The 23639-nt window shown below is 39.2% G+C and overlaps 3 protein-coding genes across 5 annotated transcripts in view; 2 read left to right on the forward strand and 1 right to left on the reverse strand.

The window, feature by feature from the left end:
• Window positions 1-615: 615 nt before the first annotated feature.
• Window positions 616-5676, reverse strand: meaf6 (MYST/Esa1-associated factor 6). 2 transcript variants are annotated; one of them, XM_005739699.2, is made up of 8 exons: window positions 5498-5676; window positions 4729-4844; window positions 4309-4396; window positions 4176-4221; window positions 3887-4079; window positions 2263-2292; window positions 1368-1401; window positions 616-1066 (listed from the first exon to the last, which is right to left on the reverse strand). In XM_005739699.2, the coding sequence occupies exons 1-8, from the start codon at window positions 5585-5587 to the stop codon at window positions 1052-1054; spliced, it is 612 nt and encodes a 203-aa protein (XP_005739756.1). In that variant the 5' UTR covers window positions 5588-5676; the 3' UTR covers window positions 616-1051. The 2 variants fall into 2 exon arrangements, with proteins under 2 accessions (XP_005739756.1, XP_005739757.1); XM_005739700.2 differs by lacking the exon at window positions 2263-2292 and having other exon boundaries at window positions 5498-5673.
• An 18-nt stretch (window positions 5677-5694) lies between these two features.
• Window positions 5695-8754, forward strand: stpg1 (sperm-tail PG-rich repeat containing 1). Its single transcript, XM_005739698.1, has 8 exons — window positions 5695-5759; window positions 5833-5943; window positions 6037-6138; window positions 6726-6896; window positions 6989-7097; window positions 7177-7345; window positions 7430-7620; window positions 8112-8754. The coding sequence occupies exons 2-8, from the start codon at window positions 5875-5877 to the stop codon at window positions 8183-8185; spliced, it is 885 nt and encodes a 294-aa protein (XP_005739755.1). The 5' UTR covers window positions 5695-5759; window positions 5833-5874; the 3' UTR covers window positions 8186-8754.
• Window positions 8755-15183: 6429 nt separating this feature from the next.
• Window positions 15184-23639, forward strand: part of LOC102202800 (MAP7 domain-containing protein 1-like) — a 50011-nt gene continuing 41555 nt past the window's right edge. For both annotated transcript variants that reach the window (XM_013912577.1, XM_013912579.1), the window contains exon 1: window positions 15184-15535. In XM_013912577.1, the coding sequence (XP_013768031.1) occupies window positions 15469-15535 (67 nt within the window). In that variant the 5' untranslated portion in view covers window positions 15184-15468. The remainder of the gene's footprint in view (window positions 15536-23639) is intronic.

A 23639-nucleotide genomic window follows, 5' to 3' on the forward strand; every position in this document is an offset into this window, starting at 1 on the left:
CTACAGCTTTAAAATATATAACAAGGTGACTTTACTTTACATTCATAAACTTAATTAGCATAACGTGAACTTGTCTGGTAAAAGTAGCAAGTGAAAGCTAATTAATGTTTAAATCCTGCCCTCAATTTCCAAAACTTTCTGACTGGTTCTGCACCGACCCCTGGATATGGAGTAATTGTACAGCATTTGCTCAGCCTGGTATGTTTATGTATAAAAGCCCAACCTTAACAGGGAAATAACCACGACAATGTCAAGCGTCACCCTGCTCCTGTCTTCTAGCACCACCCAGTGGAAAAAAGGGATGCTAGATGGTTCATCTTTCAAACATTTCACAAAATACCTTAAAAGTATTCAAGTATTTTATCAAGTAAAGCCATTCAAGTTTAGGACTAACCAATCTGAACGACCATGTGCCTGACAACCATCAGACTGTGCTCTTGTGTACTTAAATAAACATTTTTATGAAAACAAGCTGAGAACTGACAGACGAAAATGTGCATAAACACTGTTGATATTTGCACTCATGTATGTGCGGGAATGTTAGGCTAAACGAAGCTTCCCGTCATGACATTTTAATAACAGTCGCATACCTCGATAGTTTTAAAAACCAAAACATATTCTTGCTGAAGTATTTTATTTTTTTGTCAAACAAACAATGTCATAAAAGAATTTGGGGCATTTGAGGGTAATCTGACCATGTGATGCTTAACAAAAAAAGATTTTCTTACAATGGGAAACAAGAAAATTAGCTACACAATAAATACAGTCATTTTCTTTAAAAAACAAAAAAACAAAACACTATACAAGATGATGTGTTACTGGCAGAGAGCGCCAGTAGGCGACAAGTAACAAGCAAGACCGTATATCTACTGAAGGTAGATCAAAAAGTGAACCCCATCCAGTGGTAGGCGGTGAGGGGAATGTTTCAACTGATGTACACAGTACAGGCTGAAATATGACGACAACAACAACGAAAAGTGATTAAAAAAAAAAAAAAAAAAAAAGTCCAGAAATCTCATGTATCCTCATGTGTCCAGGTCCTCCAGGTGTTTTAAGTCGAGTAATCCTGCACATAAAAATAGGAGCCGAGTCACACTTAACAGTTATTCATCAATCAGTTGACTAAAGTAATTATTACTTAAATTAAAAGAAATACTACTTTCAGTTATTTTTAGGGTAAGGAAGACAAAAACGTCATAGATGACAGGAATCTGGATTATTTAAGGTTTCAGGCTGTCGGTCAGATGATCGAAACTTCTGAATTTAAACGATCAGCTGCCATTTTATTAAAAGATAAAATGATTAACATCATTTAGTAAATGTCAAAGACATTAAAGTGTCTCAGTGTAACAGAACAGTGAACTTACAGCTCTGGGTTTCTTGTTAACCTTCATGTCAAACCTGAAACAAGAACAAAGACAGCATTAGTCATCTTACATTAAAATCCTGCTTCTGATGGGAATTATGGAGAAAAGCAGTACCACTACTGCACTATGAAGAAGCCTAAAAATGAATGAGTACATAAATAAATAAATAAATAAGGCTGGTAACAATAAAACTACATGACCGCATGATTGTTCTTGCTCATACAGAACCTCCTAACCAATCTGTCATCTAACGAGCAACCCAGCAAGCGGAGCTGAAGAAGCAAAACTGAAATGAATCTGTGGGAAAACCCATCAAGAAGCAAGAAAATTTACTGACGCTCAGAGTGCTGGATGCTGGCATGCATTTAAGAAAATATGTACATATCAAAGAATGAAGTGTTGGACATGCAGTGTGACTGAGTAATAAAATAACAAGCAGGCTTCAATTCAAACTAACCGTACAGAGGGAGAAGATTAATAATTAAAGTCAAATCATGCATAAAAAAGTGAAAACATGTAAAAATAAAAAGTAAAAATTGAAATGAAAAGTTAAAATTAAAAGGGTTTGAATTAAAACATGCAAAAATAAGTAAAAACCAGAAATTAAATTAAAACTTAAAATAAAATAGATGTAAAAATAAAGTAAACATATGCAAAAATTAAAGAATAAAAAATTATTCAAATCAAATAAAAGAAGAAAACTTAAAAAAAGAAGAAAAAATAAAAAGTTGAAATCAAAATTTAAAAAAAGAAAAGCAAAGATTTAGAGAAGAATATACAAATAAAAATAGTAAGAGGACACAGAGGAGAGGAAAACAGTGGATACTTTGATGATGGGCTTAGTAGCAGGCAGGATGTAAACGTGACAGGAGCAGGAAGTAAAATTCAGACTTACTCAAAGTCATAATCAAACATGGCAGAAGGACTGAGGGAGCAGCATTAGGGGAGGGAAGAGAGCAGCAGCTGTTAGTTTACCAACCTGAGCCTAAAGCCCTACGAGTATATAAAACTGCAGTCCAGACTTTAGAGAGTGAGAGCACCACCCCATCACGCTGTGTTAGGAGGAGAACCTGCTGTGTTAATATGTAGGCATGAACAGTGAGGCCCGAGTCAACAAAAAACACGTAGACATGACACGTTAAACCTAATTTGTCTTAACAAACTTGTCATTTATTGACCCTCTGATCACCCACTTTGAATACGTCTAATTTTGGTCAAGCACAGTAAATTTCTTTAAGAAAAATAAACAGACTTTTGAGTAATGTTTACTAGTGAAACCATGTACACTCCCTGTTGGGGAAAGTAACACCAAGAAGCTAAACCCAATCCTTTTTATTTTAGAAGCTCAGAAGTAAAGAAAAAACAATAACCAGGTTATTCTGAGATTGTAAAGCTTGGTGATGTGGACCAGAAATCTCTCAACATATTTTAGGCTGAATACCAAAATAATACCCTCCATTCTCTCTGAAAGCAGAAGCTCAAATGTCACAAACACTTCAATTAACCTGTTGTAAGACATCTGTGCAGTTGTCACACTGCAGACGAAAGAAAAAAAAAAAGAAAGAAGAAAAAGCAACTTTATCTCAGAAAACATGTTATTCATCTACTGTTGCCTCAACTGGTTAGTCTGTGCTATATCACGACTTTGGTTTTTTCTTTGCTTTATGATTGCTTTTGTCATGCATGAGAACGTCAGCACATCCAAAATGTCTTTTTTTTGGCTTGTTGTGCACTGACTAATTACGACCAACTCTCGTGTCTCCAGCACAGCTGTGTGTACTTGGGCTGGATACACAAGTGTACAAGCAGATCTGCAAGTGTCAGATAACAGAGGGAGATGCTGAAACAGGAGAAAAAAGTGATACGTTCAGTAAAAAAAACAAAAAAAACAAACAAGCCCCAATAATTGCATTCATTTCCCTGCTATTACATTTTCCGTTTTTTGATTTTTTTGTTTTCCCCTCAACTGTGACATCTGTAATCGAGGAGAAGACTGGATTGAAAAGTGTGAATATTTCTTCACAGCTAAATCTGTCCAGGAGAATGCTCATTCATTCAACCGTGAGAAAATGTAATAGTCTACTGGAAGAGAAAATACTCCTTTTATACTGGCCTCCCCCCAAAATACCTTTAAATACCCTCCACTGTGTGCACACTCACACACCAAGGCAGCAAAAAAACAACACGGGAGCTTCTGGAATCCAAGTTGCAAACTTATTCTAGCCATACTAGATCACTTTTTGTGATCTCTCTGTGAACAACGCAATTCAATGAGCTCTTGCAGGTACAGGCAGTAAAATGAGAAATAGATTCCCTGGTGTCTCTGATTGAAGCCACAGGGGTTTCCTTACTAGTAGAAACTCTGATGTATACAGAAATGTTGCGCAAACATGTTCTGTAACCTGCTTGTCAAGAGCAGTCTACATGAACGGCTATGGATGTAGCTCTGTAATCCAAAAAACGCAAGGATATTTTAACAACATGCTGATCCCACCGTGTCTCATTCCTTTATTTAATACCTGTGTCTGTTTTTGTTCTTCCTCTTCTTGTGACTCCCGTGGTGGCTGCCTGAGGAGGAGGAGGAGGCAGCCTTCTGAGGCTTCAGGTCCTGCAGTGTTGAGTCCACATCCTCCGTGTCCTCCTGGCTGGGCTCGTTTTCTTGGTTCTGGAGATCTGGAGAGGTATCGCTTTCTGTGCCGCTGCCTGCCTCACCTGAAGAAATCAAAACAACAGCATAAATGACAAAAATTACTACCAGTCCACAAAATACAAACTTTTAATGCTGCTTAGCTCAAAAGCAAAACTCACGCTTTTCATTCATGTGATCTGGTATACCACCGAGTGCACACACGGCCTGTAAAAATGTCACCGATTGAACAGTTTAGTTAATGCTTTTTGTTATTATACAGCATACCTGTTAAATAATAAGCAAAAGACTTACTGCAACCGATGTAACAGATGACTTGCTGAATAAACGCTCTGCTTCTTTGAATTTCCTATTCCGTCTGTCAGTCTTACTATTGGAGTTCCTGTTAAATTAAAACAAGCAAACAAAAATGTAAAAAATTTAAACAATGGTTTGGTCCAAAAGTGGCTCCAAATGCCCACACTGGGCCTCAGAAAAAATGGCATATTTAAAATTATTTTAAGTTTTTCCTTACGAAAAGAGAAGAAAGTTCTTCAGACTTTTTTTTGCTTCAACATCAACTAGATGTAGTTTTTTTTTTCTTCGTAATTTTACTGGAACTTTATTTCAGCCATCGGCTGTACTCTTCCTCCTCCTGCTGGCTTGTATGTAATTAATAGAAGTCAATGGCTCACTTTTCATTTAGTGTAAATGAATTTCCACAAAGCTGCTTACTTTTGGTTGGTGAGGTATCTGTCCCATCCTCTGATGATGTTGCCATACATCTGGGTGTCTTCTAGATAGCTGCCTTCAAATGCATATATTTGTCTTTCCAAGTTCACCAATGTCTCCTGTGACAGTGAAGAATGTGGAGGATAAAAGTTAGATATCTGAGTTTTAGTCATTACATTAATCAACCTGACTGGTAAACTTTTAACAGACATTTATTTATATACACACAAATTAGAAGAATAAAATATGTCTCTTTTGAAGTGTTAATTATTCACTTGCATTTGCAGAAAGGATTCAGAGAGCGCGCAAAAGTGAAGATAGCGATGTCTGTCGCAATGCTGATTTATTATTCCTCATGTTAGAGAGGTAAAAATATAGGTATCTGGCTGGATGTACACAATACACATGTGACACCAACTTCTCGCGAGAACTTGGCCAAGCAGGGCGGCTGCTAAAATTTAGCTACGCTAAGTTGTTAGAATATTTTGTCAAAAGCGCTGCTGTGAAGTCGGTATACGTAAAAACACTTAAAAGAAATATTCAGAGAGCTCGAACGGAGTCTTGTTACTACTAACACTACTCCTAATCAAACGTTGTCAGCCAAACAACGCTGTCGACCCGCTAACTAAGTTAGCTGCTACCGTTAGCTCTGGCTAACATTAGTTTAGCATGTAGCGAGGCCTCGGCTAGCAACGCGAACGAGAAATTTTCCCGCGGTGAAATATTAAATGCGACTTTTATTTTTAAGGAAACCACCTTAACGTCTACTTACGGCGAGTTCTTGTTTCCTCTTTACGAGCTCAGCGAGCTCCCGGCGAGTGTCCGGGATCTGCGGCGGAGTCGCCTTCGCATGCATCGCCATGACGGATGGCCGATTAATCTGGAAACAAACAGAAGAAACTCGGTACAATAAAGAAGCCCGCCTCCATTTCACCGACAGGTGGCGCTGGAGTCTCGCGATAGATCTGTTTTCACATCACCATAGCAACTGCTTTAAAATTCCAAGGAGCTCGAATAGCGTCAGATGGCTTCGAGTGAGTCCAAAGTGGAAATCCTTATAAATTCTTAAGCTGAAAACGTGACATAATGGTTTCTTTTATCTTGTAGCTAGTAAAGGTTTGTTAAATACAAGCTAAGTACCAAATAGCGATGACAACACATCAGGAAAAGAAGGGCTTTTCCACCCAGGCTAAGAGGTTTGCTTCTCAAATCAGTCTGGTAGGAAGTTTAACTCCATCAAAATTCAAAGCATTTTAAAAGAATAATAATAACAGTACCTCATAAATAACGTGTATGGTGTTTGTGTGTCAGAGTGAAAGTCCAGGACCGGGAACCTACGACTGCTTTACCAGCACTGAAGTCAACTGTCCTTCCTTCTCAAAGAGGGGCACCACCGGCTTTGTCCCATCCAAGGTCAGGAAGTCCACTAGGTATCATCTTGAAACGCCTTTGGGCATTTATTCTGAAGTCTTGTTGATTATTTATACTTTGTTTTGTTTTGTTAAATCATACTTTTTGCCCCAATGGGGCTTTAGAAAATCCTTACTTACCCAGTAAGTTATTTTTCTACAGCATCATTGCTAGTGGATTTTGTCTGTGTGCCTTTTTATGTATTGCCTGATCCAGGATGAATTTCTCCTATGGGAGACAATAAAGTTATCTTATCATTGTTAGATTGGCGTATACACCCTGCCATTCATCCTATGTTAACAGACTTAAGTTTCACTGCAACCCTAATTTGAATAATCTGGCAGGAGTTGGCAACATTTAATGTCAAAGGATCCTTTTCTGAGCAATTTGTGACCCAAAAAAAAAGAAAAAAGTATGGAGCCACAAAACATATTTGAGCCTTATAATGAAGATGACACAGAAGAAACCTTAAAATCAGTGTTAGTTATGGCTCCAGTACTTAGTTTAGATTTACCTGATTGTTTTTAGTCTAATAAATTTTAATCCCCTGCTGCTTTTAAATGTCTTCATCACTTCATCCTCTCTCCCAGGTTGACAGAAGGCCACAGAGACCCACTCCAGGCCCAAATGCATACAACCTACAGAGTTCCTTCATAAATAAATATGACTTCAACACTGGAGCCTCCAGGGTCTTCAGGCTGCCCATAGCTGTGCAGATGGATGGTCCTAAACATATAACTCCAGCTCCAAATCAGTATGATGTATGTGTGCTGATTATAAAAGCTGATTCAGGGTGTAATCTCTGAGATCCTGTTGTGTATTTTTTTGTCATTTTTTTTTTCTTTCTATACAGGTCAGTTGTGCGAGGAAAGTATGCGTCTCCTCAGTGGTCGGTACATCGCCTTTCCTCTCAAGAACCACACGGGATTCATTTTGCCCCCCCAAAAATGTGCCATCACCAGGTCTGCGTTGAAGTTTTGTCTTTTTTTAGCTTCTTATTAAATTTGCACTCAAATTTTTAATATTAAAAACTTCTCAAAGGCCACTACGAGGTGAACAGCAGCTTAATCCAGCATGGTTCAAAGGCGGTCTCGTCACCCTTCAGATCAAAAACTCAAAGAATCCTTCCTCCGACCGACCACTGTGTGCCAGGCCCGGGGGCCTACAACCCCCATCAGGCACCCACCCCAGTGAAGAAGACAATCCTTCCGTAAGTAACCATACAATGTTTAGGTTTTGCTACTTTTTTTATTATTATTATCTAAAATTTACATCCTTTTATGTGTGTTTGAAGGAGAAGATATTTTTTGGCAATAGCAGCACCTCCTCAGACTGTACCTAAGGATCCTCCTTTGCCGGGTCCTGGGCACTATGACATAGGGCAGTATGACCAGCCATCAAAGCAGTCCATACCCACTGCTGCTTTTGCATCCAGAACTCAAAGAATACCCCAAAAACCGGTGGCTGATAAGATCCCAGGACCAGGTAATAAGATAAATGAGGCAGTTTTCTCACATGCATTTGATCTCTGATTTTCTGGGACTTAAATAACACTGGTGCGCATGGCAATATAGATATCCAGTTTCTTCCTGTTAAAAGGAAGCTTTTCCTCTCCACTGTCACCAAATGCTTCCTCATAGGGGGCTTGTGTGATTTTTGGTCTTTCTTTCTAATACTGTAGGGTCTTTATGTTAATATATACGTCTTGAGGCAACTACTGTTGTGATTTGGTGTTGCATAATTAAAATGGAATTGACGGAATCTGATTGAAACAAGGCGTCATTAATAAATTGGTTGCATAGTAGTTTACACATTTGCCTACTAGCACAGATCCCTGCTTTGATCTCAGGAGGAGATACAAAAAAAGATCTGCCAAACCAAACATGTAGAGCAATCCCTTATGAATAAAGGAGCAGCTAAAGTAGTTGTTATTGCATTCATGAAAGCATTAAGTAAAACTTTCTCTCTCCTTCCAGGTTTCTATAACCCACAGCTCTTGTCAAAGCATTCCTTCTTTTACAACGACTCCAGAGTCTGGGTTCCTGTGTGAAGCTTCCAGCTCAGACTGCACTGTAGATACGTACATCTTCACTCAGATGAACTGTGATTGCTGCCATTCTTAGATCGGCACTTTTAGAGTGAATTGGATGAAAATTAAATGTTTGCACCAATTTAGTCTCTAGTTCCATGTTTATGTTGGCCAATCAGACCTAGGAATGTTTGGATGTTTTCGGAAATGAATCATAATCAGTATTTATCCACTGTGGTGGTGGTCAAATGCCAGAATTCTTGAAAAGCCATATGTTTTGTCCTTGTGGATTTCCTGATGCTCTAAAGTGATATAGAAGAAAGTGTTGGCACAGTCCCCAGCAGCTGCCGGTCCAGCCAATGGTACGCCACAGTAACAGCTGAGAGCTCGAGATGACACCACTCTGCCAACTGCCAGAGGGCAGGCGGAGGGGTGGAGTGACTGTGTATGTGAGCAATGTGACTGACTGGGCATGAGGCAGGGTGGTGTTTAACCCAAAAGACAAATGGACGCATCACTCAGTTCCTGTATCACGTTGCATTGGAGCTGACTCTCTCACAATGTTTAAAAAAAATCAAATATTATTATTATGTTATTAATGCACATATGATTGTAAATGTTCTTTTTGTAAGGCCTTGTGCAGCTCTGGTCCCAGATTCTCTTGTTACTTCAATTTTTTAATCAAATTTTCCAAAACAGAAAACACAACATAAAGTTACACATGCCATCTTTTCCATGTTTTCAGTGGTTATTGTGATAAATGCCATTATAAACTTATGTGTCCACAATAATCATGGAGCGGGTCCTGAGCAGGAACAGCAGCTTTGTGGTTCAGATAAGTCGAGAAAACGAATGTAAAACCTTGCTTTTGATCTCTAAAGCTGCTGTAATCGGTATTTTGATAATAAAACTCTACCTAAGAACTACCTGAAGCAATGTGATGCTTTGAAAGAAGGTAATTGTATGACACCAATATAGAAGAATTATCTTAATACCTCATATGTCAAGGTGATTTAAAAACTGTCTGACTAACCATTAAGGATCTTGATCTCTGTTTCCTCATATAAGTGTTTAACTGTTGTTTTGTATCATTATGCTCACTTTTTTGTTACATTGTTTAAAAATACAGTGTTTGTATTTGTTTGTAAACTTATTGACTTACAAATTCCAAGCAATTTTAGGCTGCAGTCACAAAGCTAACCTAGCAAAGTAAAGACCTTCAAAATACTCCGTGATTTAAATGCCATTAAAACTCAGACTTTACATTAATGACGGTTCCCCTTGAAATAAATATGTGTCGGGCAGTTAAACGCCCAGATATTTCACGAAGCGTAGATTTGAATCAATGCACCAGGATGATTGGCTGGATGTGTTCGACCGCTATGGAGAAGATAATTGGCATTTTGGGTCAGGGGCAGGACATGCGTTGTACAATGGGCATCTTTTGTGTTATTCAACCCTGACCTAGATTTCCACTCACGATACTTTAACTGGTGAGTCTTTTCATTATAAACTTTCTGGTATAGCGGTGTTTTTGGAGATGGTAGAGGCTGTCAAATCAACTTATTTACAGACTGGTAAATGAAAAAAGTGTTTAGTACCTCTTTGGACTTTATTAAGGCTTGAAAGCTGCGGAGTGGCTGGTTTAACTGATATGACAAGAAAAAAACCTGCAGATAAACAGAATTAAACCAAAAGCAAAATAGCTAAAATATTTTTGCTTTAAAGTTAAGTCTTTAAAATCTTACAAAAACATGCGCATATTGTTCACACGTGTTTGGGGGACTGCTGATTAAGTAGTGATAAAATGTTGGTATTTACTTTGACTATTTCAGGGGGTGGTTTCCAAATTGTCACACCCACTCCTACCAGCAACTTTGTCCATAGCATCCTCATAGGTGATGCTTCGTCCTTGTTCTGGATCCTTAACCCGGCATAAATATTGGAAACAATTTGAAAAGGCTTTAAAGAAATGAAGTGGCAATCAGAGATGTCTGTTTCCAGGTTTTCTGCTGAGCTAACTACATGTAGCTTCATTTTTGACATAAAATTACTCATCTCATCTAACGCCCTGTGTTTTCCAAAGCATTCAGTCTGAGACATCCTTCCAAACTTTGACGTGGCATTTTGTGTTCAGCAGATGCAGCTGTTAATGTGAAAATTAATTTCATGGAGACAAATCTGCCCCCTGACTGACTTCGACGTGAAAAACATTTTGTCTCAGAGCTGTTATGGAAACCTCATGCTTATTTCCATCTGCACACTCAGAAGACGCGATCCACTTCAGACCTCAGTGTCATCTGCTCGCAAGGAAATCAGTTGGAGATTTTTTCCCCACCAACTGCAGACATGCTTGACACCCACATTGTGGCAGCTGTAGTTATATTCAGACTCTGACTTCAGCAGTGTGCTTTCCAAATATGTGCACTCGCCCTGTAAAACCAAAGCATTGTGTTCTTGTGGTTATACAAAGAGAAAAGCAATTTAAAACTCTGCTTTTGCTGACATGAAGGTTCTCTCCCACTCGGGTAAAATGCACAGGGAGTATCCAGACAAATGCTTAAAGTGTAACTGCAGGCACGAAGCTTGATTTGTAGCACTTTTGTGGTGTTGTCCAGGACGGGTCATTAACAACATGCCTTTGTGGGTGTATGGGACTCTCTTTGAACCTCGCCACTTCCCCATCAGGTGCAGGCGAGTGTGGACATGCATTCCCCCAAAGAAAGGCTCAGTGAGAAGGAGCATTGCTATAGAACAATGCTGCAGGCACACTGAATTTGAATTTGCTCACTGATCTTTTCTTTAGTTCATTAAGTGCACTTACCAGATGTGTTACCTAGCAAAGCAAGCACATATATAAAGCACACTTCACCCAAAAAGCACGAGCTACCACAGAATGAGCAAAAAATCAGTAACAGACAAATGAAAACCAGTTATTAACTTAAAAAAGCAACAAAAGAAGTAGAAATGAAATTACATAATGACTAAGATCAACAGGAGACCATTAAAAATGATGAAATCTCAGAATTAAAATCAATAGAAGAAGCAGAAATTGAATAAAATGCTAATGAAGGATCAGGAACTAGGCCACTAAAAGGCTCATCTAAACAGAAGTGTTTTTAGCTCCATTTTAAATGCTGATTATGACGCAGCACACCTAATATGATTCAGAACAACGCTCCAGTGGCTTCAAATATTAAAGGTAAAGGTTAGATTTGGCTCTAGGAACAACGAGACAGGGTACAGCACTGCTTTCTGCACCAGAGTGAACAGCTAATTGTGTCATGTTGTGCTTATGTCTGCTGCTTGGCAGTACACCAGTGGATTGCAGGCACGTTTTGTTTTGCTGTAATTTCATGGGCCTGCGTAAAATGTTTAAAGGCACATGGTGTATTTATAGAGTTGTTCAGGATCATAACATGAGAAGACGACGGGCCTATTAGTCCATTTTATTTAGATTTTTAGTCCCACTGGCGAGGCTTTAAGGACGACAGTTTGGGTCATTCACTCAGTCTTGTGCCACAAAATATAAATATAGATATGTGTCTTTGTATATCTAAAAAAATATATATATATGAACACACAACCTTATAACCTCAGTCACTTATGCTGGGTCATACTGTAAAAAGTATGTACATGTTGGTTATTCCAGGAGTCACAAAAGTGTATTACTCATGGTATGATCCTTGTTTAATGACTTCTGCTGTCAAACCTGCCCCCCCTCTCTACACATCTGGTTTTAAAATGCCAAAATGGCGACAGTCAAAAATGCTCAAAACCCTGCAGCCAATATTTTATGTGTGGTTTTACTGTGACACACATGGAGTACAAACACTGAGCAGGAATGAGTGCCTAGGGTAAAAAAGAGCCTTAAACATGAGTATAACTAAACCTTTTCTGTGATGGCCAACTCTGACAAGTTAGCCCCTCCCTGCACGCTGATGGGATTTCTTCCTTAGGTTTGTTATCAGGCTTTAAACACTAAAGTCTGATGTAGCCGTGCAGGAGTGGAGAGCTGACTCATGTCAAAACAACTCCCAAAATTGATTCATACTGCGTTGGATAGGTTGTGAGATCAGCTGACCTGTGTTGTCAGCTTATCACATACATCCAAGTGGAATTTGGAAAGTGATGCAAAAGAGCAACGTCAGCTTATGCATCCAAATTATTGACCAAACCAAACAGTGATCATGGAAACCACAACATGGGCTGAGATAGAGGATTCAGAATGAAAGTGTCAGGATTTTCTTTACGTGTGTGTTTGTCTGTTGATATTACTAAAGACAGACATTTGCAGTAGTTACACAGCGCTTTAGTAATAGTTAGTGTTGCGTTTGCAATGATCAAAGCAAATCTGAGCAGCTACAACACCTCATTAATATGCTTTACTTTGATAATAGGCGAGGTGCGCTGCAGGCTCTCAAACATAGTAAGACTGCACAGATGTTTGCGGTTACCTGCTGTCCACATATAAAATGCTCAAAGTGTCTTAGTTTTAATGTTTTTATGTCCAGTATTCTCACACAGCCTTTAAACAAAAACACAACGAAGATACTTCCAAAGAACATTACATTAACCAGATAACTTAGCACATCATTTACACATCCTATGTCATCTTCCTCTTCTGTCCTCACATTTGTCACATTTTCTAGTTTAACCTGATAACATAAGAAGATAACAAGATATAACAAGGTAACCTGACGAAATACAAAATGCAGTTTTTAAATTGTGTTTTTTAGGGAAAAAAGTTTTTAAAAAAAACCATGTAAGTATGACAAGTATGCAAAAAACTAAGAAATCACGAAAGAGCCAAATACTTTCCCCCAGACATAAAAAGCTACACAAACTTGAGTGAATGACCTGGATATTGAGTCTGTAGCTACATCAGCAGCATCAGTGTTTAGAGTCCTGAGTGTCTTCACCTAGCTAAGTGGGTCATGCATATTTTATCTCTACGGCAATGCTCACATACATTTGGCCCTTTAGTACGTCAGTATGTGCTCTGTCACCATGTTGGATAATGTGTCCAGCTCTGAAAAGAACCTCAGATGTGCATTAGGAGGATGTTTGTGTGTCTCTGTATTATATTTCCTATCACTTCCATCCATCATGTCCTGCAGCCTGAAGCGACATATAATGATGACCTCAATCTTAATTGTTAAGCCAAATGAGCAAAAAAAGCAGAAGGCTTTTTCTAATCAGACTTTTTAAAAAGCTCCTCTTTTTAAAAAATGTATGACGCTTATCTTTAGCCTCACATAAGCCAGATGGGTTCCTCTTCTGAGACGTGTTCAAGTGAAAATTCCCCACATTTTCCAAACTTTTTTTTATAAGTCCCTGTCATCTTTTGAACAGGGGAAATATGATTGAAACAGCGGGTGTGCAATATGTAGTGCTCTTCATGTTTGTATTATTTTGTATATTCATGTTTATTGGTAACTTTAAGATGACTTTGGTACTTTTTAAACCTGTTTTTAAGTGTAATCTCTATGGGATACTGTTTTCTTGCAGACATATATGCTTAAATAATACACGCTTATAAAGATATCACGATGTTTAAAGAAAATAAAGCTTTTCACTGTTACAAATGGTTAATTAACATGATGATAATTGCTGTAATTACACCGACAGTGTGTCGTTATGACAGCCCATCCCACAGCAAGCCGTTTTCAGCTGCTGAGGAGTCATCTGATGGGTCAAACCATTCAGCGGCTCCGACAGTTAAGGGGACACTAATGTCCTGTGTCTGCGGATAAAGCCAAAGAGAAATTATTGTAAATGTGAAGTTTGACCTTCAGAAGACTTTCGTGAAGTATTGGCTCTTCTGTGGCGTATTTTTTACACTCGCTGTGTAGATGGTACAGTCCAGTTGTCCGGCATGCGGTTTTTCGCTGCCAACGAGGTTAAGCCAGAGCAATGCGAAGAGGAAATAACAGGAAATGACACAATCCTGCCTTCAAAATAACAATCTTTAAGCTTTTAGAGTTCGAAAGAGGAGATTAAATTAAATTGAAAAAAATAAATTAAACGAATTAGGACATTTTTAAAACGTCTGTTACAAACATAAATAAAAATTTAAGGGCTCAAAAAATAACTGTAGGTTTCAAAGTAATTGAAAGTGTACAACACTAATAACAATAATCGGAAAAAGAGGAATTTTAAAAATGTTTTTTAATCACTAGTTGTAAGATCCTCACTGGATTTGCCTTATTAATCATTACTTATTGTAATAATACCCTGGCTGGAAATTAAATCATAAAAATAACAACAAAAAACCCCAGTAAGAACCAAAAAAACAAAAACAAAAACAAATTAAAAATATGCAAAAGAAGCCCCGCACTAAATAATCAAAAAGTAAATAAACCCAATAACCTTTTACCTGCTGTAAGAAATGTATTTCCTGTGTTTTCATTATTGTATCTATTGTAACTAACTAACTCACTAACTAACTAACTACCAACACATAAGATTAGAAACACCCTCCAAATGTTTTTCTTACTCTGACTATAAAGAAGTACATAGATATTCTGAAAATGTTCTATGTATACTCATTAGACCAAAAAATAAAACGTGTTTTCTTTTTTCAGTGGCAGAAACAAGCTTCCATGGTCATCACATGTACATTACAGTTTATATAGCACTTATCTACTTCTCTAACTTAAAGGTAATTTTACTGTAAACCTCATTCATCTAACCAGACAATCACACACATATAAAAGTGCTTGTTTCTATATCTAAGCATCTTGTCAAATATTTCAGATAGTTGCATCTGTATCTAATGTTTGCACACACACTGTAAAGGGGAATATCGGGGTTCATTGTATAAGGATACTTCAACCTTCAGACTGGATTAGCCGGAGACCTAACCCTCTTTAACTGGTAGATGACTACTCTACCACCTAATGCGCATAATAATTAATTTTGGAAAACTGAAATGCCACTGAAGTAAAGCGTTGATCAAGGATGTTTTATTTTGAAAATCCTGACCGGAAATCTTTCCTTCCTATGTCTAACTTACCTACAGCTTTTTATTCTCACACTGTAGATTTTCCAGCAGAGACCCACAGGCTCTCCGGACGGAACCGAGTCTCTGCTTTTAAAACACACCCGGTAACATTTTATCACTTCACAGACTCGGCGCTGTTTTTCCAGCCGGATCCGCTTTTATTTCCATAAATTTTTTGGCCACTTTTCCCTTCTGCTCGGCTTGGATTTTACAAAGGGCGTGTTTGGGAGTTTCATCTCCTGTACTTGTGCGACTCTGAGGAATGACAGCAACTGGAAAGGGTCTGCGATCCGCCTGAATGGAAACAATGGATTATAAGGACCTCGGACATAATTTCGAGGAGAAACTGACACTAACAGACAAGAGTGAGTATTTTACAGTCAGCATAAGGAAAATGGGGTTAGAATAACGGGTGGCAGTAGGGTCGAATCTGATTATTCATTACATTAATGTTATGTAAATAAAAAAAATGTTATTATGATTATAATTATAATCCCTGTATATGAAGCGTGGTTTCCCGTCTAAAGACATGGTTGGATAAAATGTAAACTCAACAGCTGAAGCAGTGCAGCCTATCAGATGTCTCCCTCTGACATCTTAAAAGAGGAGATGTGTTTGTCCGGCCACGCCAACAGGCGGGTCCTGACCAGCAAAGATCCGGGAAATGCTGCACTGAGCTGTGGTCTTCATTACCAAACAAGTCAGTGGCGGTGTACTGGGTGAAAAATGCCCCACGCAGATATATAACAAAAATGTATAGTGTACAGTCTCACAGGAGAGAGACGGTGCAGGTGAATGCATGCAGCTCAAACAGAAAATAAATAAATAATCGAACGGGAACTCAGTGTCATGCTCAAGAGCACCCCGGATACTGGATGCTGCAGAATTTCTCACACATCTGAGCTTTTTACTGGTATATGTTTATAACAAGCAGTTGGAATTAGTGACCCCAGCTGTGTCGTTTACTGTACATTCATATTGATGCCAGTTATCAATAAACATAATCGGTTAGGTTGCTTTTTTTGCTTAAAAATCCAGAAAAAAAGGTATTTTAATTAGGCTTATCTCACCATGACTCTTTTGTGCTGTATTAAATGTGTTCTACACATTGTTTCAGTAGACTGAGAAGAGAGATTCAAGTTTTTGTTTTGTTTTTTACTAATTTTTAGTGCAGTTTTGATTTATATATGCAACAACCCCACACACTATAAACACATGAATAATTCATCCAGCCTATGTGCTTTTAAGATATAAAAGCACTTAGGATGAGCATCATGCTGCACACCACTATCATACATATTTGCCATTGACCAGTGCTCACTGGCAGTAGGGGACTTTCTGTTCATTGGCAGCCCACCCCCATTTTCCACTCAACGTGGAGAGCTCTAGATGGATGGAGCGAAGGAACGTCTGCCGCAGCAGCTCTTTATCACTGCAAAAGGCATGGTGCTCGCTCCCTGGATGTGTGGGTGTCTGTTTGAAGAGGAATATGAGCGACTTATTGAGCAGACATGAAAGTGGTTGTTGATTTGTTATAGTTACACTCCTGAAATCCTGGGGCCACTGTGTGTGTGCGTGTGTGTGTGTGTTTGCCATGGTTGACAACTTTTAAGTAGCTGTTTGGTGCCTTTTCTTTTGGACATCATACATGCGTTTTTTTGAACTATTGTTCTGGAGCAAATTCACCCATCAGTGTGTTATCTAAGATGGCAACACTAGATGGAAAACAAAGAGTGTTTTGGTTCCAGGCCCTTTGCAGAGACCGCCGCACGCAGCAGGGTTGACCGGCATGTGACGTTTATCAGGAATGTTAGACACCGAAAAAGGCAGGGGCGTTAGATAAACAGAAACATTCTTTCTCTCTGACTTCTATCTGAGAGATGGGAGTCTCATTCTTGCGCAAAGAAAGAGCCAAAAGAAAGGCCTGCCGGGGATTGTTTGTTTATGGCGGCCTGGTGCGCCTGCAGGGCTGGGAGAGGGGATTGTAATCCCTTATCAAAGTGGTTTATTCAGGTCTGAGGTTGGCAGACCTTTGGTTTAGCCCCTAATGCATGTTGACCATCCAAATCCCTAAAACACACCACCCTGCACAGCCCTCCTTACCCCTCCTGACCTCATCTGCTCGTCATTCCCCATCTACAGTAAAACCAGTCAGCCAGGGACATTACGCCATATATCAGAGCCTTGTTTCTGTGCCTGCTGGTGTTTCAGAGAAAATGCTAGTTTGGGGAAAATGAATCACAGCTACCAGACTCATTCGCTTACCCAGGGAGTGCTGGAATCAAGCTAAGCCTCTCCAAGACATGACATGTTCAAAGACTCTCTGTTTGTGGCTCACAATAGGAGTGGCACCAGTTTCCTGCAACGAGTCAATTCACTTTTTGTGCAATGTCTTTCTAAAGGAGTTCACACTGTACATGCTACAACTCCTTCCTACCTAGTTTTAAACCTCTTCTTTCCTGATATCTGCAGTGCCATCACGTTGACTTTTTCACCTCCTGTTTAACAGTAGTGAGCGTCTCTGTTTGGAGTTAAATGCTCCTCTGTGGAAGTAATCATGAGACGTGGACTCCCTGTGGCACTGTGAGCTTTCCCAGTCATGCTGACGTTATGTTCTTGGAACGCTTTCAAGATCGCAGGCAGCCTGGAAATGTAGATTTCAGCCTAGAAACCTTTCACTGCCGGCTTTAGATTTGCCTCTATCCTCCATAATTTAGCAAAGAAATAACCCTTGTGTTCAATTTCCAGGTTGAAAATAAAGTGTAATTGAATGAAATTTAAATTTAGTTTTATTTATAAAGTAACCATTCTTGTCTGAAAGAGGTTTAAATTGTGAGTAAAGACATTCCTTTACTACACAATCAGAAAATGAGCAGGACCTAGGAACTATGGAGGAAGAACTCCCCTTTAACAGGAGAGACCTCTTAAATGAGAGACCTCCAGTCGAGACAGGCTCAGGTAGGGGCAGCCATCTGTCTTTACTGATAGAAAAAAAAACTTAGAGAGATCACAAACAACAATCAGAACAAAACACAAACTGCAAGAGAGAGAAGACAAGCGTTAATGATATGCAGTGGTGAAAAAGACTTTTATTAGTCCAAAAGTAATAAAAAATTGTGTTTGTTTTCTCTGAGCAACAAGTCAAAAAACACATTTACTATAACTACAAAATCAATAAGCTACAAAAAAATCAAGGTTTTTGCAATAACCCTTTAATCTAATCAAGACCATAAACAGCTGCTGCTGTGTGGAGTGGTAAACCTTTGTCACACAGCTAACATAAGCTATAAACATTAGCCTGTTTGGCTTCCTAGCTTGCTATGATTGCTACAGTGGAACTAGATCCTACAGTATCTGAATTTAGTTTTATATAATTACCAGTGCTGTCAGTGTTAATATCGTTAAAATGACATTAAGGCCATAACCGCATTAACGCGGCAAATCTCAGTTAGCGCGGATCGCCCTGTGCGTGGGTCTGCACAGCGCTAACACGTTAACGAGCTAACCATGCTAACACGTTATTGATTAATAATATTTTGGGGGTAAATCTGTTATCACTGAACAGAGTATATGCTCCATAACAATGAGGGTTTACAGGAGTAGCAGTGCAACTACCCACTCAATTTTTTTAATTTGGTCTGTGTCTATTCATTACAGTTTATCTTGTTTAATATCTACATTAATACAGAGCTCAGTTATTTCACCGGGAGTAGAAAAACAACCCCAGAGGACAAAGCTCCTCTCATCTCCGACATCCAGACGAGGCTCAAGTTCTCACAGCTCTGCCAACTGTGTCTCATTTATGTCCCGGGGGCTTGAACGCTTGTAACTGCAGGTGGGAGGGATGCGTGTGGAGGGCAACGGCTAGGATGACTCTGGGAAACTGGATTGGGAGTGTTGTTGTGGCTTGATCGTCTCCTTGAAGAAGAACGGAAGGAAGGAAGGATGGAAGGAGGAGACTAACTTCTGCTGTCCACGTCAGCATCCTAGCGACCAGATGCTATAAATCACAGCCGTCACTCGGGAAAGCAGAGGAAATGCTCCTTTCTGCTGCTGACTATGAAGAAGGAGAGGGAAGCAGGTTCCTGAGAGCTTATGCACAGATTAGTCATGTTTCCATCCATATCCGGCATTCAAAAAAGCCAAATCCATGAATGGGTCATTGGTATTAATAATCCGTTTTGCAGCATAATCCTTTTAGAGAACGTGTGAGGCAGGGTTAGTCATAAAGGAGGCTGTCATATCACATTTAGATTAGAGTCAACGAGGTAGCAACACCTACACTTCTGTACACATCTGAGACTATTTTAGAGATAATGTGGGAGGAAAAGAAAACATATGCTTAATTTATATGTTCTAACTTAATGTATGAGCAGTCAGATTTCTACCAGTAGTTGTTACAACTAAGAGAAATAACTGCCTAAGGCACAGCTTTGCTAGAGCAATATATAGTTAATGGCTGTGGCCAAAGTTGTATATATCTATGAGTAAACAACTGCTTTCAAACGTTTAACAGCCAACCTACCACCCATGTAAATAAATAAAACGTAAGAACCATCCCTTAGCTATGTTGCCATAGGCTCAGGCTGATGGGGGACTTCCCAAGTCTCTCTTTCCTGTCTCCCCGTGCTCTCTTTTCTCTTTGCCCTTATCCCAAAACTAGCAGCCCCGCCCTGATCCTGGAGGGGCTTGCTGTCTGATTCGAGATTCAGTTTTTTAAATATCATAGCAACAGTTGCTTAGATGAACTTCATATTGTAAGTAAAGACCTTACAATACTACAGAGAAAACCCAGCAATAAAATCAGATATTATGAGTAAGCACTTGGCAACAGTGGGAAGGAAAATCTCCCTTTTACATGAAGAAACCTCTGGCAGAAATAGGCTCAGGGAGGGGCGTCCATCTGCCCAGATACACTATGGAAGAGAGTCAGAGATTATTAATAACTAATGATAAAATGCAGAGTGGTTTATAAAAACATAGTGAGTGAAAAAGGTGAGTGAAGAAGAAATACTCCTGCATCATGGTAAGCCCCAAGCAGCCTAGGCCTATTACAGTGTAACTAAGGGTGGATTCAGGGTCACCTGACACAACCTTAACTATATGCTTTATCAAAAAAAATTAAGCCTAATCTTAAAAGTGTATGCTGCTTTCCAGATACCTCGGAACACAGATGTCAGAACGCCACTCCCCAGTTCAGAGAAAGCTATCAAAATCAGACCTTGTTTTGGTTTTTAGCAAAGTCAGAGCCATTCAGGTATCGCAGTACAGCAAAATTATTATTTTTTGCACTTAAAAAGCACATTAATAGATATATACCTGATCAGTGCTATTACATATGGCTTGATTTTTGAGTAAAAAATACACAACAGTGGCAGTACTGATTAAAAGTTTACAGTTTTACTACTGTGTGCGTTCAGTGCCGCCATCATGGTTTGCTAACTCAGGGTATGTTCGTCTGCTCCAACTTTAGAGTGGGAAATCCAAGTTGAGGGGGCGTTTCACAAATAACTTCCAACTGGGAACTCATGACTTCCAACTTATTCAGGGATGCACCATCAGCATAGAAAACATAACTGCTTCTGTGAATGGGTTTCCATCCATCCATCCATCCATCCATCCATCCATCCATCCATCCATCCATCCATCCATCCATCTTCTTACACTTATCTGGGTCTGGGTTATGGTGGCAGCAGTCTAAGGCCAGACCTCCCTCTCCCAAAGTCAGCAGAGAGGTGTGATCTCTCAGCATTCCTGCGTCTCCTCCAGGGTGTTGTCCAGTAGGACATGCCTGAAACGCCTCAACTAGGAGGTGCCATTAACAATCCTAGCAGACGTCTCAACCATCTCAATTGGCTCCTTGAGACTTTTTTGTCTTGTCAAACAACAAAACAACACAGTGATCTGCTACCCAAGTCCAATGGATTAACCCTATGAGCCCTAAGTTATCACAGTTGGAAATCCTAACACCAACTCCATATTTTGGAAAAGAGCATTCAGAATGATTATTGTTTTGTTCTTGGATTTCAAAGCTACTAAAAAACAGTTAATTAAAATAAAAAATACACATGCTGATTGCTTAGAGGCAGAGCTAGTGCTGGAGTTGGCACAAATCATGACTTAGAGCTCAGGGATATTGTTTTCCAACTTAGCAACATAGGACAAGGCCACAAAGTGGGCTCGTGGGGCTGGATATATGTCTGAAAAGACTTATATTTATTTTTCTGTAGATTATTGATTGTTTGTTAAAAAATTCATGAATTTTTCTTTACTCTGCAACTCAGAAAACAATCAAAAGAGCTAAGCCAGATAATTTCACTGAACTTTTCTCAGTTTTATCAAAACTATAACTTTTTAGAAACCTCTCTTTGATGAATAACAATTTCACACATTTTTTGCTTTTTTATTTGATTTTAAATGCTGTCCAAAGATACATGGAAAAGAAATAACACAGGTAAAAAAAACATTAAAAATTATCATTAAAACATGGAAATGACTTTCCAAAGAGTAGTAACTCCTTTTATATTTCTTGTTAATTTTCAAAATAAAACACTAAAGCAGTATTGAGCTTTGATATCTTACCCTAGTTTTAGTTGAAATTAGCCTTTCCTCTCAGCGCTGCTCTGCACTTCAATGTAGCCTAAATACTCTGAAGACTCCCTTTGATGTATGAGAAGGAGCCTACAGTATTGATTGTGTCCTCGGGGCCTTTTCAGTGAACTCAGAGGTGCCCAAGGCAGAAAAAAACTGCCTTGGGCACCGGGACTGTCTATTAACATTTAATAAAGCTGTATTAATGGAGCCAGATTCATCTCTGATGCCAAAGAGTAGTTTTTTTTAGGGGGGGTTATTTATATTTCACTTCATGTGCTGCAAAGGAAACCTAATCTGCTCAATCCCTTCCTTCAAATAACAGATGTCTTGTTTTTATTTTAGATAAAAATCTCATTCAGCTGTATCCTGTATTTTACCCATGCTGCTTTGCAACATATCCTGGATGCATTTGTGGATGTGCGATTTGGACCTCGGGGAAATCACTAGCAGATGCAGCTCCTCTCTCCTGCTTTGAAGTGTATGTGTGTGAGGAGATAACAGCCCTGTTGTAGCTCCGCTTCATGCTCACTTTAGCAAACACGCACACACGCACATATAAACACACACGTGTCGTAACATCTCTGTGACAGGACCCACAGGCTCTAATATCAGAGTGCAGAGGATGTGATGGCGCATGCTGTAAGACTGCAGATGATGATAATAAAAACACATGTATGTGGGCAGCCATCTTTGCTTTGCGATGATCACCAGACAAACTCTTTCTTTTTGATTTTGTGAGAAGCCACGATCATGAGGTTTGTCAGATGCTTCCCTCTGTTTCTCGGGTTTTTCTGCTCTCCGCATGGTTATTTTGGAACTGCAGCGTTAAACCAGTCAAACTGCAGCTTTTTCCTGCTGCACCAGTCGATTGATTATCTCCGCAGCCTCCTACAGTTTCGTAACACCGCACCGCTTCTTCCGTTACCCACTGCGAGCCCTGGCACTCCAGCTAGGAGCTCATTGTGTTTTTCTGTTCACTGAAAAGATCCTTGAAAAGCCCTTCAATTAAGTGGAAAAGGCAGACCTGCAGAAGGCTGCAGAAAACGAATAGCGGACGGGTTTTCTTCTAACTTTCAACTTTGAGTTTCAGCATTTTGTTTGATGTGCCTGATGCTCAGAGCTGCAGTAAATCACGTAGAGGCTTTGTGGCCTCACTGAGGCATCTTTTGTCCTCAGGCTTGTTGATTTTTCTCAGAAATCACTAAACAGCTGATGCTTTTGAAGCAAAACAGTAAAGCGTTGATGCTGCAGCACCTCCTTCCTGATGATTTCATTCACTCATGTTCATGTCATTTATAAGATGATGGATTCATTCAGTTAAGTATTGTTGGCTCATATATTACAGCAGTTGTTTTAGAAGGGATGCAAAAAGTGCATTAAAAATTAAAAGATCCATGAATTATTTTTACAACCACATATGCATCCTGCTGTTTTAGCTGGTTTCCATTTTTACTGATTTACAACCGTATATGTGTCAGTTTTTCATCGTTAGCTCGTCTAGCATCTTGTAGTGCAGGATTTTAAATACTCATTCATTCATTTATTATGGATTTAAAAAATGCTGAAATATACCAATTATCTTATCCCTGCAGCTCAAACCCCAAGCGTATGCAGTCTGGTTGTCTTTGAAGACTAAGAAATCCAGCTAATATTTACACTTTACACACCAGAATCACTCACACATGAGGTACTCTTGCTCCAAAACTGCTGGAATTGTATTCAAACAGCTGCTTATTTAATTAAAGGGTCAATTTTAACCAATTTTAATACTTAAGGAGAAATGAAGCTCTTGTACAAATGGGTGTCCTCTGTTGACCTGCTTTTACCGGGCCAAACTCGCACCAAAAGCGGACCTCAGCTGAGATTAAACTTGGT

Source organism: Pundamilia nyererei, unplaced genomic scaffold (genome assembly GCF_000239375.1).
Source record: "Pundamilia nyererei isolate P.nyererei 1_Seehausen unplaced genomic scaffold, PunNye1.0 scaffold00093, whole genome shotgun sequence".
Lineage (NCBI taxonomy): Eukaryota > Metazoa > Chordata > Actinopteri > Cichliformes > Cichlidae > Pundamilia > Pundamilia nyererei.

Excerpts from the sequence above, each read along its gene's own strand:
- meaf6 (XM_005739699.2), bottom strand. The coding sequence starts at position 5,587 with ATGGCGATGCATGCGAAGGCGACTCCGCCGCAGATCCCGGACACTCGC. Across the intron at positions 4,080-4,175 it reads AGATCACATGAATGAAAAGC|GTGAGGCAGGCAGCGGCACA; the intron begins GTGAGTTTTGCT and ends TGATTTCTTCAG. Across the intron at positions 2,293-3,886 it reads AAGAACAAAAACAGACACAG|TCCTTCTGCCATGTTTGATT; the intron begins GTATTAAATAAA and ends CTGCTCCCTCAG.
- stpg1 (XM_005739698.1), top strand. The coding sequence starts at position 5,875 with ATGACAACACATCAGGAAAAGAAGGGCTTTTCCACCCAGGCTAAGAGG. Across the intron at positions 7,098-7,176 it reads CAAAAATGTGCCATCACCAG|GCCACTACGAGGTGAACAGC; the intron begins GTCTGCGTTGAA and ends AACTTCTCAAAG. Across the intron at positions 7,621-8,111 it reads TGATAAGATCCCAGGACCAG|GTTTCTATAACCCACAGCTC; the intron begins GTAATAAGATAA and ends CTCTCCTTCCAG.